Genomic DNA, 15,513 nt, shown 5'->3' with positions numbered 1-15,513 from the left:
CTGCCCCGGGTCCCGCGAGAGAGACCGGAGCGCATGGAAACTGTTCACGCCTCAGTGCCATACATCCATGCTCAGTGCACACAAGGAGAGGCGGGGAGGGAAACAGAAAGGTCGGCGAAGGCCGCACATCTGAACCACTGTGTGTATTTTAAACGCTGCTCGGTCACTTAACTTCAGCTGGACATTGTGACGGAAATATGACTTTCCTTCTCGTAAATCCTGCAGGCCAAATCTGCTCTTTGTGGAAAGTTCACAGAATGAGTGCAGAAAACACTTGTAAAAGTGATTCTGACTTTCCTTCATATATATATATATATATATATATATATATATATATATATATATATATATATATATATATATATATATATATATACATATATACAGGACTGTCTCAGAAAATTTGAATATTGTGATAAAGTGCTTTATTTTCTGTAATGCAAAAATGTCATCCATCCTGGATTCATTACAAATCAACTGTAATATTGCAAGCCTTTTATTATTTTATTATTGCTGATCATGGCTTACAGCTTAAGAAAATTCAAATATCCTATCTAAAAAAATTAGAATATTCTGGGAATTTTAATCTTAAACTGTAAACCATAATCAGCAATATTAAAATAATAAAAGGCTTGCAATATTTCAGTTGATTTGTAATGAATCCAGAATGTATGACATTTTTGTTTTTTTAATTGCATTACAGAAAATAAAGAACTTTATCACAATATTCTAATTTTCTGAGACAGTCCTGTATGTATGTATTCTCAATGGAAGTGAGTTAAAAAAAACACTTGCAGAAAACACTTGTAAAAGTGATTCTGACTTTCCTTCATATATATATATATATATATATATATATATATATATATATATATATATATATATATATATATATATATATATATATATATATATATATATATATATATATATTTCTGTCACAATGTCCAGCTGAAGTTAAGTGACTGAGCGGCGTTTAAAATACACAGTGGTATTTTAAACCACCATATATATATATATATATATATATATATATATATATATATATATATATATATATATATATATATATATATATAAAAAATAAAAATATATATATATATACACAGAGAGAGAGAGAGAGAGAGAGAGAGAGAGAGAGAGAGAGAGGGAGATGTGTATAAAGAGAGAGAGAGAGAGTAAATAGAATAAAATTAAATATTCTGTATTGCTATAATTCTCTGTGCCTGCTTTATTACCCAGAAAGTCTTGTGTACTGAATTAAATGTAGGCCTGCCACTTGCACAACAACCTTCTCGATATAAAACTTTTTTCTTCTGCATCTGAAAGCAAGCATCAACACCAAATAATAGCACTTTCCATCAATAAAAGCTCAAAAAAGAAATGTTCATCAATATAGAACATCAGACAAAATATACTTTCTTATATATTTCCTAACATCACTCAACCTGTACCAGACGGCTGGTAAATGTTTTTATTCTTTAAAAAAATATTTCATCAGGATATAAAATTTCCAGGATACATATTAGCAGAATGTTTTATTATCACTTTGTCTGGTCCGGTCTTCTCTCATCTCATAGTCTTCAAATCAAATCAAATCAAATTAAATCAAACTTTATTTGTATAGCGCTTTTCATGCTGAAAAATGCAACACAAAGGGCTTTACATAAAACAATACACAAACATAAAACGTATTAATATTAAGGTAAATGTACACAGAATGCAATCTTTTTTGAAAATGTATTTTCAAATAGAGAATTAAGTATAGTTTGAAAATTATTTTAGCAATCATTTTTTTACTTCCGTATAAAATGTAATGCTGTTTTCCCTTTACATTTTATTTTTCCCGCTGTTTTCTCTAATCCTTTTCGAAATTGGATTTCCTAAATCTATTACCTTTTTCCATTTAGCCTGCATTTTTCCCTTTTCTGTACAACTTTGGGCCTTGAGCAAAGCAAAGCAAGTAAAAACAATATAAATCAGGTCTTTGAATGCACAGTGCTCTATATGGTCAGATGATTTGTTTGGTTTAATCTGCTTTTCTTTACTCAAGACCCAGAGTAACTCATTTGCAATGCACTTTAGTAATACATACTTTAATTTCCCAATTAATAACTGATGATGAAAATGCCTTTTTACCATTTACATCACGCTCCTGGTCCTACATTTTACCTGCGCAAAGGGTTCCACAGGGTTTCAAAAAGTTCCTTATTCAGCGATGGCCTAACATTTTCTATACACAAATACTGACAAACTGAAGTGAGATGAAAATAATGTTAATAGCAAGTCTCAAATACATAAATGCATAGGTTATTTTGCAATGTTATACTTCTGTGTATACAGTATAAACAAAAATGAACCAATTGCATTTGACCCCAAACATAGCCTGCAAACCTATTGCTAGCATGGCAGCCTCCAGTTTGTGAGGAACTGTGGAGGCATTTTTAGGCAAAACTAGGAACATCCTGACTTGAAGTGTTGCCAAAAAAACTAGTCCATGCATTTCCTAAAGCTGAATTCCATGAAAAGTCTCCAGTTGGTCCACCATATAAAAGAAACACTTCTAATGGGAAATGACAGTGAGACCATATTTTATCTTTTTGTTAAAGTCCTTCTCTGTAATCCTTCCCTTAATGGCCAAACGCCATCATATAGTAACTCATTATCCCCATAAAGCATTTCCCTCTCAGCCACTTTTCAATTTAGTTTTATTCAATTCAGCTGTATTTATATAGTGCCAAATCACAGCAAATGTAATCTCAAGGCACTTCCCGAATACAGTTCAGCTCATTGCAAATTAGTTTAATTAGTACAAAGCCAATAAAATAACAATAATAACAGTTATTGCTGCACGATTGCGTAAAAGTCTTTCTTCGATACCATCCCCCATCCTGAGCAACCACCAGCAGACCTCTAGGCCTAGACTAGCCTATAGCAGCCTGACTAAGGGCTGTTTCACGGGACCTGAACCATCCCTATATACCGGTAAGCTTTTAGCAAAAAGGGAAATGTTAAACTTAATCTTAAAAAAATAATAATTAATTCTAGCACCAGCATGGCAGCACCTGTGTCCCACTGGACTCTGAGCAGTCTGACCAGCACTGATCCAGCTGGACCCTCCTGTGGGATTTACTGCTAGTGTTGTTCTCTCAGATGGATAAAAGCTTCAGCTAAATGACAGTATTATTATTATTATTAGGGCCCGAGCACTGACAAGGCCCTATTGTATCTGTAGGAATAGTTTTTTTGTTTTTGTTTTTATCCTCATTCTCGTTTTTCTTCCGATGAAATGAGGGCCTTTTGCCCCCCTAAACGTGCCCCAAAAGTCACCAAATTTTAAACGCAAGCCAGGCCTGACGAAAAATTGGATATTTAATGGTTTGCATTAATAGTCGTGGCCTAATGGCTCAACAGCGCCCCCTAGAAAACTTTGTGCCTCAAGCCCCACAATACGGTTTGATATACCTGCACGAAAATCGGTACAAACCTGTATCATGTCGCAACATAAAGAAAAGTCTCTTGGTGCCATGGCCGAAACCAAACAGGAAGTCGGCCATTTTGAATGAATCGTGTAATTTTGGCGCAATTTTTGCCATTTCTTCGGCCGTTTCTTCGCCCGAACCGTAACGTGCACCCAGGTGTGTTATACATCAAAATGTGCGACTAGAGATCCTGCGGCGATGGGCATTACTTTTCTCAGTCAAAAGCGTTGGAGACGGAAAAAAAAGCGCGCCCCCCCCCTTTCTAATTGGTCCATATTTGATAGTTCCTACTTTCTGACATAGCTTTTGAATGGTTTGATATAGAGAGTCGTGGGTGGTGTCATCGGACATGGTTTTGAGTACTTGACCTTCATTGGCATGAATTAGCCCCGCCCCTTCTTCTGATTGGTCGATATTTGATAGTCCCTATTCTCTGCCATAACTTTTGAACGGGTTGTGATAAAGACATGTGGGTGGTGTAATCGGACTTGGCAGTGGCGGCTTGTCAATAGGGGGCGCTAGGGCGCCGGCCCCATTAAAATTACAGGGAAAAAAATTAAAAATATATAGGCACAGTACACATAAATTACGTAATAAAAAGTAATAATCACATCTGTGCACTCTTTTCAAGCTTTTTTTTCAAGCCTTCCCATCCCATACTGGGTTTATTCAGAGTTGTTTTTTGGGCAGACTGAAATACATAGGTTTCAATGGCGAGGGGCGCCGGCCAAATGAGTGTGTATTGTCTGTATCTGTCACTCACTACAAACGGAGTCACAGCCATAGACATGTATCCTCCTCCTTCCATGGAGCTGCTGCGATACGTCAACGTCGCCGCCATATTGGATGTTCAAGACTGCGCTGTAAACTAATACAAGAAAATTGACTTATTTTCATAAAGCACCTTTCTACAAAGAAATTTACATTTTACGTCTCATTTATTCATTCACACACGCACTAATATACTTGGGAAACAGTTAGGCACCAAATATAATATATTTAATTTTCTCAGATGGCAAAAATAAGAACTTTATTGATCCCACATAGGAGTAATTCATGTTATATCAGCTATAGAGAACAAGGTAGTGCCGAAAAACAATATATATCCCCCCTCACAAAAATAAGAAAAATAGAGAAACATATTTTCTCATCAACAAAACAAATTTAAAATTTTCCAAATAACAAAGTAACTGAATTAGCCCCGTCCCTTCTTCTGATTGGTCAATATCTGATAGTCCCTATTTTCTGCAATAACCTTTGAATGGTTTGATATAGAGAGTAGTGGGTGGTTCATCCACTAAATGTCCAGGCCCAAAGAATCTTCATCAAGTCATACAAGCTTCCACTGCAGCCTGAACGTGCACAAGGGTGGAGGACCGTTCATCGCTGCTTGCAGCTTTAATTATAATTATTATTATCATCATCATCATCATCATCATCATCATCATCATCATCATCATCATCATCAGTAGTAGTAGTAGTAGTAGTAGTAGTAGTAGTAGCATTAGTATTTTTTTTTTAAGTATTTTTTGGGACAACCCAATAATAAAAAATTGCAGTAGTTCAATCTCAAAGTAGCAAAGTAATGGATCAGTTTTTCTGAATCTTTTGTCAATATCATTAGCGGCATTATGAAGGTGAGAAGTTTCTAGAAACCTGTTTAATATACAAATCGAAGGACAGATTTTGGTCAAAAACACCCACGTTCCTAACTGTAGTAGAGGCCAAGATAATACCATCTAGAGTAACTACATAGCTAGAAAATATGTCCCTAAAGCACTCAGGTCCAAAATGCCTTCAAATACCTCACATGTTTATATAGTTATTTCCTATTTTATTTCATCATGTAAATATTCCTGTAAAAATTAAAGTTTAGCTATATGATATTTAAATTTTATTTTTTATTCTTCTATTTTATTACTTGTATTTTGCACCGTGGGTCAGAGGGCTGTAATTCATTTGTGCTGTATGTCTATATACTGTAGCATATCTGACAATAAAGCTTGAAACATTGAAACATTTAAATAATATTACCCCATGGAAGGAAATAAAAGGTGAAAAGAATCGAACCCTGCGGAACTCCGTGGCTAAGTCTGGTACGTGAGGAAGACTCTTGATTGTACTGTGATTCTAAACCCACTTTTTACTGTAATTCTACACGCACTTTCTGTGTCTAATAAATAAACCCTGCTGGGTGCAGGCTGGTTGTAGTTCACAGCTAGTGTGCAAGAAATAAGTTAAGGCCCAATCTCAATACTCCCCCTACTTTTCTTCACTCGCCCTTCTTTTCTTCACTCGCCCTTCTTTTCTTCACTCGCCCTTCTTTTCTTCCCTACCCCCTAAAAAAGAAGGGGGAGATTTTAGGGCACTTGAAATCTAGGGCACTTGGCCCAGGTGCCTGTCCCATTTCTCCTACTCCCTCTCGTTTTCATCCCTACCCTGATCAGGAAGCTGAGAGCCAAAAGCTGTTTTAATTTCAGCTGTAGCGCTGTTAATATGCCACTTTATTAAGTTTTAATATTTTTTCAGGCGTAAAAGTAACCTTTAAGATCACCAACCGGGGCTCAGTTTAACCAAATAACGCCTGTTAAGAAATTTGACTCGACGTTTTCGGAGATGAGAAGAGCCGCCTGTCCCGGGGAGCAGCAGCAGCTCTAGGTTGTATTTCAGGTCTAAAATACAAGTTGATGGTTTGGATGGATGGATGGATGGATGGATGGATGTTAGCTCAGAGAGCTCGACTGGATGGAAACAGTCGAAGCACAGATCCAGTTCTACTTCTGAAACTGCTGAAATTGATATCACTTCATCACTTTCACCTGCGGTTTTTAAACATGCAAAGCGTAACAATACTGAGCTGCGCTCCTGTAATTTGGTTAAAGCTGACGCCTCTCATTGTTGTGCTATCAGCCTGTATGCTGCAGGGCCTCTCTGCTTCGTTTTCTCTGCCCATGCTCCAACATCACCGCATCAATGGAGTATATACACGTCTCTGATTCCCTGAGCCTTTCTTCACACTCTTGTTTTCATAGCTACACAGTCAGAGGGCTGATTACTGCTCTTACTTACCCAGTTTGACATTCTATTGTCTTAGATAATGTATAACTTTAAACGTACAACTTTTCACAATAAAAGCCACTTCCTAATATTTAAAGATTTTGCAGAAACGTTAGATTTCCATCTGCGTAACATCTTGGTATTGATAAATATAATCACAGCAAGACAGTGGAAGAGAACAACAGACATGTAAAGCCTCTTGTTTTACATGCTTCTTTTCTTTGAAGGGGGAAGTGAAACCCAGATGTTCCCCATCTGTCAGTCCAATAATTGCTGATTACATAACTGACTGATTATATTTCACTGTGGTTTTTAGCATCCGCTTTTTGAACCAAACACCTATGAGGTGGAGCCTTGTGAAAAAAACTGCACATAGCTCAAGATGAAAAAATTACATTTGAGAAAACAATGTTTTTTTTATTTGTGCACTTTGCAGCGATCCAACCAAACAGTCATAAAAATCAATAAACACATTTTTTACATTTGTTTTCTACAAGTTTACTTGTTGCATCTTAGAGGATATTCAATGAACTTAAATATTTCTCTAAAATAGTTCATGCTGTTGGAAACTTGCAGACAGGCTCTTAACATGTTTTTAAAGAGAATGCATTATTGATCTATGTTTAATAGCTCAACATGATCTTATTTCACTGTTTAATTGTTTCACCCTAAACGAAACCAAGCACACAGGAGTAGAAAGTGATGACATTCATGTACAGTACAAAATGAGTCAGTGACGAAAAAAGTGACATGTGGTGCCACAGTCCGATGTCGTATTCAGCAGAATTCTCTGTTGAACTCTCCAGAGAGTAGTATGTGCTCTTAAGATGAATGTGTGTGTGTCTTTTGGCATTCACAAACAAAAATGTATCATACCAAATACACTTTCCTCACATATGATACAAAATAAAATCGACACACACCACATATAAGATTTGATTCTCTTTGGCTCGTAAAATCCTTGATTCTCATCCTTGTTCGAGGTTCGTTGATCTCAGTAAGAAATCACACAGTTCATCTCGTCGGCCAGTTCATCCTCGAAGCGGGAGAGGGACTGGCTGGCTCCCCGGACTATCAGGTCAGCGGCGGCGTTCTCCATCTCATCCACGGTCATGTGGCAGGCTTCAGCGATCTCCCGCTTGGCAAAGTTCACAAACTTGGGGTCCCTGGCGAAGACACCGAGACCCTCGGAGATCAAGATCTGTCGAGAGATCAGGAAAAAAACAAAACAATCAAGGGTGTCGGACTGAATCCTGTTGTTTGCAGATGTGCAAAGACAGCAATACGAGTCTCTTTTCATTTCATCCAAGGCATTTCATTGGCTGAAGAAGTTAGTTTGTCAAACTGAAAATAGAATAACAACTTAATTCTGTGTTAACAATATGTGACAAAAGAATCTAAGGCGCAAAGAAAGTGGTACCATTTACTCTAAAGCAGTGATTCCCAACCTGTGGGCCGCGGCCCCCTGGTGGGCCGCGAAGGTATTGCAAGTGGGCCGCCATATCATTTCCAAAAAAGTATGATTTTTGGGGGGGGGGATATATTTATACAAAAATATACAGAATAATGTTTTAAATGTTAAAACTCAGTTATGTTTAAAATGATATTAAAAATGTTTAAATATTATTTTCATTATTTTGTTTTGTTTTCCTTCAAGAATTAGACATGTGACAAGCAAATGAGCGATAGGAACTTTTGTTGTTATCGGTCGGACCACTTTGCAGCGGGACTGCATTGCACTTGACTTATTTACGTTTAATGCTGATACCTGAAACTGGAGTATAAAGATGAATAGCTGGCTAGCAACAGGGAGAATTAAAAAGTTCGGAGATGGGCCGCGAACATTTTTGAGATATAAAAGTGGTCCCTGAGTTGGAAAAGGTTGGGAACCGCTGCTCTAAAGGACATTTCCCAAACTTCCAGGTTATAGAAGGTTGTCTTCAACCACAACTGAGGTTTTACAACTTTTCTTTAAAAGGGATACCAAGTCTTCATGGGTTAATGTCTGAGTAGTATTCACATTATATCATAGAAGGGCACCCCAGTGTATTAGCGGATCAGTTAATGAGGTGCCTGCAAGCACATTAAAACATTCACTCCTGGTTGTCACACCTCTTGTGCTCTTATTCCTCTTGAGAAGTTGACCCATGACCTTCATCACAAATCGGACAAGTTTTGGAGGATCTGGGAACCATTGCACTCCTTCTTACAGAAGCCTTAACTCAGCTTCTGTACTTGAAGGATGAGGATGCCTGTTCTTTCTTTCACTTATCCCATGTATGTGCTCTTCGTTTACCTGTCTCTTAATTTGACCTATTTTACTTATTAATTTTATGCATACGTACTGCGCAGCGCTTTCTGTCTGGGGTGGGGTTTTTTTTTTATTTTTTTATTTTTATGTTTTGTTGTGTGTCATTTTGTTCTGTTCTAATGTTTGTACACATAACATTGAAAAATCAATAAAAAGAGTATTTAAAAAAAAAAAAAAACATTCACTCCTGGGTGTCACACCGGCCGCTAAGAACAATCATACCCAGTCTGATTCAAATGTAAATGCCAGTAAACATAAAAACAAATGACTCACCGACTCGACCAGGCTGTCTGCGCTGCCTTTGTCTACGAAGCTTTTGTTGATGGAGCTGGGCATCCTGACGCTGGTGAAGGTCCTGGACTGGCCGGGGTACCAGCCGGGCCGCCGGCCCGCCGGGAGGCTGGCGGAGCCGTCGCTCCACAGCGGCTGGCTGGTGCCGGTCGCCTCGTCCACCAGGATCATGGGGGTGTAGACGAGCTTGCCCCTGCGCCCCGGGGGGGCAATTACTCCTGGGAGAGGAGTGGTGCCAGCTGCTGCCGTGTTCATCCAGGAGGCGGAAGACATGGAGGACACGCTGCTGGGCCTGGAGTCCAGGCTGTGCTGGATCTGAGCACACGGAGCAGAAGATGATGAGGAGGAGGAGTGGAGCGAGATGAGAGACGCTCCAGTTCTGGGTCCATGTGCAGTCTTACCTGCAGGCGGGATCTGGTCGGTGACGTGTTCCCTTCGTAGTTCCCAGGGATGGGCAGGTTGTCCACGCTGCTCTGCGGCCTCAGACACTGGAAGTTAAAGGTAGGCTTGCGACCTAGAACAGTCAGGGAAGCAGATGTTGCTGAACCGGGCTGGGTGCTTGACTAGAACCTTTTTTGGAAAGATTTAACATTAGCATGGCAAAGACACAGCCTGAGGGCTAAAATGAGTCCTGCGTCGTAAACAACCTCTCCACTGGGTGTGTTTATGTGGCCTGACTGGAGGTGTGATCAAGTGTGTAAACCTGACTCAGGGAGGGAAGTCCCTGCTGATTTCTGATGATATTCTGCTTCGTTGGTGCAAAATCAGCAGGAAAAAAACACCACAACCAACACTTGGTCTAGGTCAAGGTCGGCAACCCGCGGCTCCAGAGCCGCATGTGGCTCTTTAGCGCCGCCCTAGTGGCTCCTGGAGCTTTTTCAAAAATGTTTGACCTTTTTTTCCTTTTTTTCTTCTTTTTTCCTTTTTTCTTTTTTTTTTCTTTTTTTCTTCTTTTTTTTCTCTTTTTTCTCCTTTTTTTTCTTCTTCCTTTTTTCTTTCCTTTTTAATTTCGATTTTGACTTTTTTCTAAAAATTTTGACTTTTTTCTCAACATTTCGACTTTTTTCTCAACATTTCAACTTTTTTCACGAAATTTTGACTGTTTTCTCGATTTTTCTCAACATTTTGACTTTTTTCTCAACATTTCAAGTATCTCTCGAAGTGCATAATGAAAAAAACAATCTTCCCCCAGTTATAACTAATATAGCTACATGCAGCATGTGTTGCCTTCTTTCTAAGGCATTCTAAGACTTTTCATTTTTTGCGGCTCCAGACATATTAGTTTTTTGTGTTTTTGGTCCAATATGGCTCTTTCAACATTTTGGGTTGCCGACCCCTGGTCTAGGTTGTTTGTTTGGTTTTCCCTCCATTAGTATTCTAGTATTTAGCGTTTTGGTCAGTCCAATCTAAAGTATATTTGTAATCACTGAAACTATTATATTCACTATTTCACAACTGGCTCTATATGTTTTTAGAGGAGCAATCACTAATTACATGGTTTACCCTGCTGAGAGTGTAAATTATGAGGCACAAATATCTCAAACTTCTGTGTCAACGTTCCCCCACTGCACCTTACCCTGTAATCAATGTTTAATTAATGTTATGACACAAACACAGATCATTGGATCTCTTTTTTCACGGTTGTTTTAGAAATGAAATGTGAAACTTTAGTATTTGACCGTTAAATCGTCGGAAATCGGTGCGGCACAGCCACTGCCCATCCGCTTTCTATGTTCCTTTTGACCTTTTCAAAATCAAAAAATGACCAAAGGGTTGTTTCAACAATAAATTATTCAATGATTTGAAGACTGACTATTTAAGAAGGGGACAGAAGGTTGTGCTCCAACTACCGAGGGATCAGGCTTCTCTGCCTCCCTGGTGAGGTCTGTTCAGGGGTCCTGGAGAGGAGCAGTGTGGTGTTCGTCCTGGCTGTGGAACCAGGACCAGGTCTACACCCTTAGCAGGGTCCTGGAGGGGGCATCGGAGTTTGCAATTGAGGATGACCCTTAGGGACCCTTAAGCTTGAGTTATGGTTCTGCGTCAAAATGACGCCGTGTCTACGGCGTGTGGTTTGCGTCGACGCAGACCACACGCCATCACTGACGCCGTCACTGACGCCGTCACTGACGCCGTCACTGACGCCGTCACTGACGTCGTCACTGACGCCGTCACTGACGCCGTCACTGACGCCGTCACTGACGTCGTCACTGACGCCGTCACTGACGCCGTCACTGACGTCACCTCCCGAAAATTGTAACTACACGTCGAGGCGACGCAGACCAAACGCAGACGAGAGGGCTGTGATTGGTTCGCTTGGAAGCAACGCATTTCCGGTTTCCGGTTTGAAGCAGTCGTGAACTTTCAGCGCTCTTTTCTTCGTGTATGTGTGATTTTTTTTGTTTTGGTTTTTTGCACAATAAATAAATATCTCCGCTGTTTCTCATCATCAGTTGCTGCACCGGCAGGACTAAGAGCTCTCCTGACGGCTCTGGTTGAACAGCCCGACAAACCATCTCTGATCGCGCTGTTTATTCTTTACCAAGATCACAAGAAAATCAGAACAGTGATCTGCTCTCCATCCTGTTTATTTATCTTTTATCTCCTGTTGCTGTTTATTTATCTTTACTCCACCAACTCGAAATATTAATCACTTTTCTAAGCGAATGGCGCTAACGCAGTTCAAACAGCAGGTGTATCCGCCCCTTTAATCTGATTGGTTTAGAGTAAGTCGTGTTTTATCCACTGCTCTGCGTCCCCCCCGTGGGGTGCGCTCTTATGATTGGCTGGAACAAATGAAGACATCTGATTGGTTGCAGATCCTTCCGTGTTAAAAAAAACCTATTTGTGGATCTAGTCACGTCATAGGAGTCTCAAAAGTCATACGCAAATCCAGCGCAGCTCACAGACAAAAAAACGTTTGTAAATCAGGTTATATTTGTGTGTGCATCAAAAATACATTTGTATATCTTGTCCTACGCACGTGTGAATTGTTCTGTGCACGTGTGAAACGGTGTGTGTATTTGCAAATCGGTCTGTGCATTTGTAAAACTTGTCCTGTGCATTTGTGAATTATGAGACTGTTCTAGCTCCATAGGAAAAAGTAGGATAAACCATTCAGGAAAAGATCGCGAATTAGCGGTCACGGGGGGTACTGCACCGTGGAGAAATGGAGTGACAGAGAAGTCCGAAGGTTCTCGACGGCGTCACGGTGACAGCGTGTGCTCTGCGTTGATTTGACGCAGAAACATAATTCAGGCTTTAGACTCCTGTGGGGGTTTCTCCAGGAGTATTGTGGTGCTGGAATCCCTTGTATGGCTGTCCGGTCCCTCTACATCCGCTGTCAGAGCTTGGTCCACATTGTCAGCTGCAAGTTGGACTTGGGGATCCGATCCTGTCCCAAGTGGAGGAGTTCAAGTATCCTGGGGTCTTGTTCACGAGTGAGGGAAGAATGGAGCAGGTGGAGCTGCGTTGCCTCCTCAGTGATGCGGATTCTGCATCGGTCTTCTGGATGAAGAAGTCAGTCTAACTACCCCCTATAGTCACGAGCTGTGGGTAGTGACTGAAAGAATGAGATTGGGGATACAAGCGGCAGAAATGACCTCTGCAGGGTTTCCGGGCTCTCCCTTAGAGACGGGGCCAGAAGCTCGGTCATCCAAGAGGAGCTCGGAGTCGAGCTGCTGCTACTGCATCAAGAGGAGCCAGATGAGGGCGACGGGACGTTTGCTGCTTGGTGGGAATTGACCACAAATTTGTCTGTTTGGAGTCGCCATTGATGAACCAAAGACTTAAGGCAGATGGAAAATCACTGGAGTCTGCCTGTCCTAAATACAATTGCTGATTCTACAATCTGACCTTGACAGAGCGGCTTGGCAGGCCGCTCCAGTAACAACCTCCCTGGAGGAATGAATAACAACACGCTCTGCCCCCACTAGCCCTCCCCTTCCCAGGACATCTGTGGACCTGTTTCAGAACTGTACCGAGCCATCTGATAACATCAAGGACATTGGCTGAGGAGCAGCTCTGGGGCAAAGTTCACAGACTTACCGCTCACACACATACACTTGCTGATAGCCACACCTCCCTCATCTCAACACCTTCCCCGGCCCCCCTCTTATCAGCCCCCCTAACAGTCACCAGGTTGGAAGACCGTGGCCCTCACTTAAATGCACCGTGGCGGGACCCCCCCGCCCCCCAGTCACCCACCCCCCACACGCACATGCAAGTCTTCGTCAAGATGTTATGTTGCTTTTCTGTGCTGAGGTGTTTTTTGCACCTTGACACTGCGTATTTATACACAGTGTGAAGATGCCTTTTTTCCCTCCTCTATCCCAGTTTCACCCTCATTTGGAAAAATTGGCGCCTTATAACATCTATGTCGCCAACGGTGTTAACTGAACTGGGAGGATGGATGGATGGATGGATGGATGGATGGATGGATGGATGATGGATGGATGGATGGATGGATGGATAAATGGATGGGTGGATGGATGGATGGATGGATGGATGATGGATGGATGGATGGATAAATGGATGGGTGGATGGATGGATGATGGATGGATGGATGGATAAATGGATGGATGGATGGATAAATGGATGGATGGATGGATGGATGGGTGGATGGATGGATGAATGATGGATGGATGGATGGATGGATAAATGGATGGGTGGATGGATGGATGGATGGATGGATGATGGATGGATGGATGGATAAATGGATGGATGGATGGATGGGTGGATGGATGGATGATGGATGGATGGATGGATAAATGGATGGGTGGATGAATGATGGATGGATGGATGGATGGATAAATGGATGGGTGGATGGATGGATGGATGGATAAATGGATGGATGGATGGATGGGTGGATGGATGGATGATGGATGGATGCATGGATGGATGGATAAATGGATGGATGGATGGATGGATGGATAAATGGATGGGTGGATGGATGGATGGATGATGGATGGATGCATGGATGGATGGATAAATGGATGGATGGATGGATGGATGGATAAATGGATGGGTGGATGGATGGATGGATGATGGATGGATGCATGGATGGATGGATAAATGGATGGATGGATGGATGGATGGATAAATGGATGGATGGATGGATGGATGGGTGGATGGATGGATGATGGATGGATGGATGGATAAATGGATGGATGGATGATGGATGGATGCATGGATGGATGGATAAATGGATGGATGGATGGATGGGTGGGTAGATGGATGGATGGATGATGGATGATGGATGGATGGATGGATGGATGGGTGGATGGATGGATGGATGGATGGATGGGTGGATGGGTGGGTAGATGGATGGATGGATGGATGGATGGATGGATGATGGATGGATGGATGGATGGATGGATGGGTGGATGGGTGGGTAGATGGATGGATGGATGTATGGATGGATGGATGGATGATGGATGTATGGATGGATGGATGGATGGATGGATGGATGGGTGGATGGATGGATGGATGGGTGGATGGGTGGGTAGATGGATGGATGGATGGATGGATGGGTGGATGGATGGATGGATGATGGATGGATGGATGGATGGGTGGATGGGTGGGTAGATGGATGGATGGATGGATGGATGGGTGGGTAGATGGATGGATGGATGTATGGATGGATGGATTGATGGATGTATGGATGGATGGATGGATGGATGGATGGATGATGGATGGATGGATGGGTGGATGGGTGGGTAGATGGATGGATGGATGGATGGGTGGATGGATGATGGATGGATGGATGGATGGATGGATGGATGGATGGATGGATGGATGGATGGATGGGTGGATGGATGGATGGATGGATGGATGGATGGATGGATGGATGGGTGGATGGATGATGGATGGATGATGGATGTATGGATGATGGATGTATGGATGGATGGATGGATGGATGGATGGATAGATTCTGATTTGGTAAACTGTCTAACAGTCCAGCCTCTCACCTTTTGGTATGTTAGGAAGCAGCCGCCTCCTGACGAACTGGGAGCCTCCGTTCTCGGTTCCGTTGTAGCCGCTCAAGCTTCCGTTCCCGTTGCCACTCATGGTGCTGTCGTGGCCGTTGGTGATGCTGCCGTTCTCATGGTAGTCTGCGTATCCATTCCCATTATAACCATTGGCCGTGTAGGGGGTGGGACTCAGGGCAACACTCCCTCCGTTCATGTTGTTGTCGGCGTAACCGTTGCCAACGAAGCCGGGATCCGGCGTGTCGTAGCGCATCTCCCCCATGCTGCTGGTCAGATCCAGACTCTGGCCGTTGTAGACCGGCTCAGTTGGGACAGGAGTCGGAACATCTGGATAAATATACCTGCAAGATTGAAGAGGACAGAAAACTAATAGTGTTTCTTTCTG

At 41.8% G+C, this 15,513-nt stretch overlaps 1 protein-coding gene across 1 annotated transcript in view; it reads right to left on the bottom strand.

Moving 5' to 3' along the window:
- Positions 1 to 6,966: 6,966 nt before the first annotated feature.
- Positions 6,967 to 15,513, bottom strand: part of cacna1fa (calcium channel, voltage-dependent, L type, alpha 1F subunit a) — a 51,432-nt gene continuing 42,885 nt past the window's right edge. The window contains exons 44-47 of the mRNA XM_061735248.1: positions 15,108 to 15,469; positions 9,543 to 9,655; positions 9,124 to 9,456; positions 6,967 to 7,740 (exon numbers count right to left, since the gene is read on the bottom strand). Of these exons, the coding sequence (XP_061591232.1) occupies positions 7,534 to 7,740; positions 9,124 to 9,456; positions 9,543 to 9,655; positions 15,108 to 15,469 (1,015 nt within the window). The 3' untranslated portion in view covers positions 6,967 to 7,533. The remainder of the gene's footprint in view (positions 7,741 to 9,123; positions 9,457 to 9,542; positions 9,656 to 15,107; positions 15,470 to 15,513) is intronic.

Source organism: Cololabis saira, chromosome 12 (assembly GCF_033807715.1).
Source record: "Cololabis saira isolate AMF1-May2022 chromosome 12, fColSai1.1, whole genome shotgun sequence".
NCBI lineage: Eukaryota > Metazoa > Chordata > Actinopteri > Beloniformes > Belonidae > Cololabis > Cololabis saira.
This window is presented reverse-complemented; position numbering and strand designations above follow the sequence as displayed.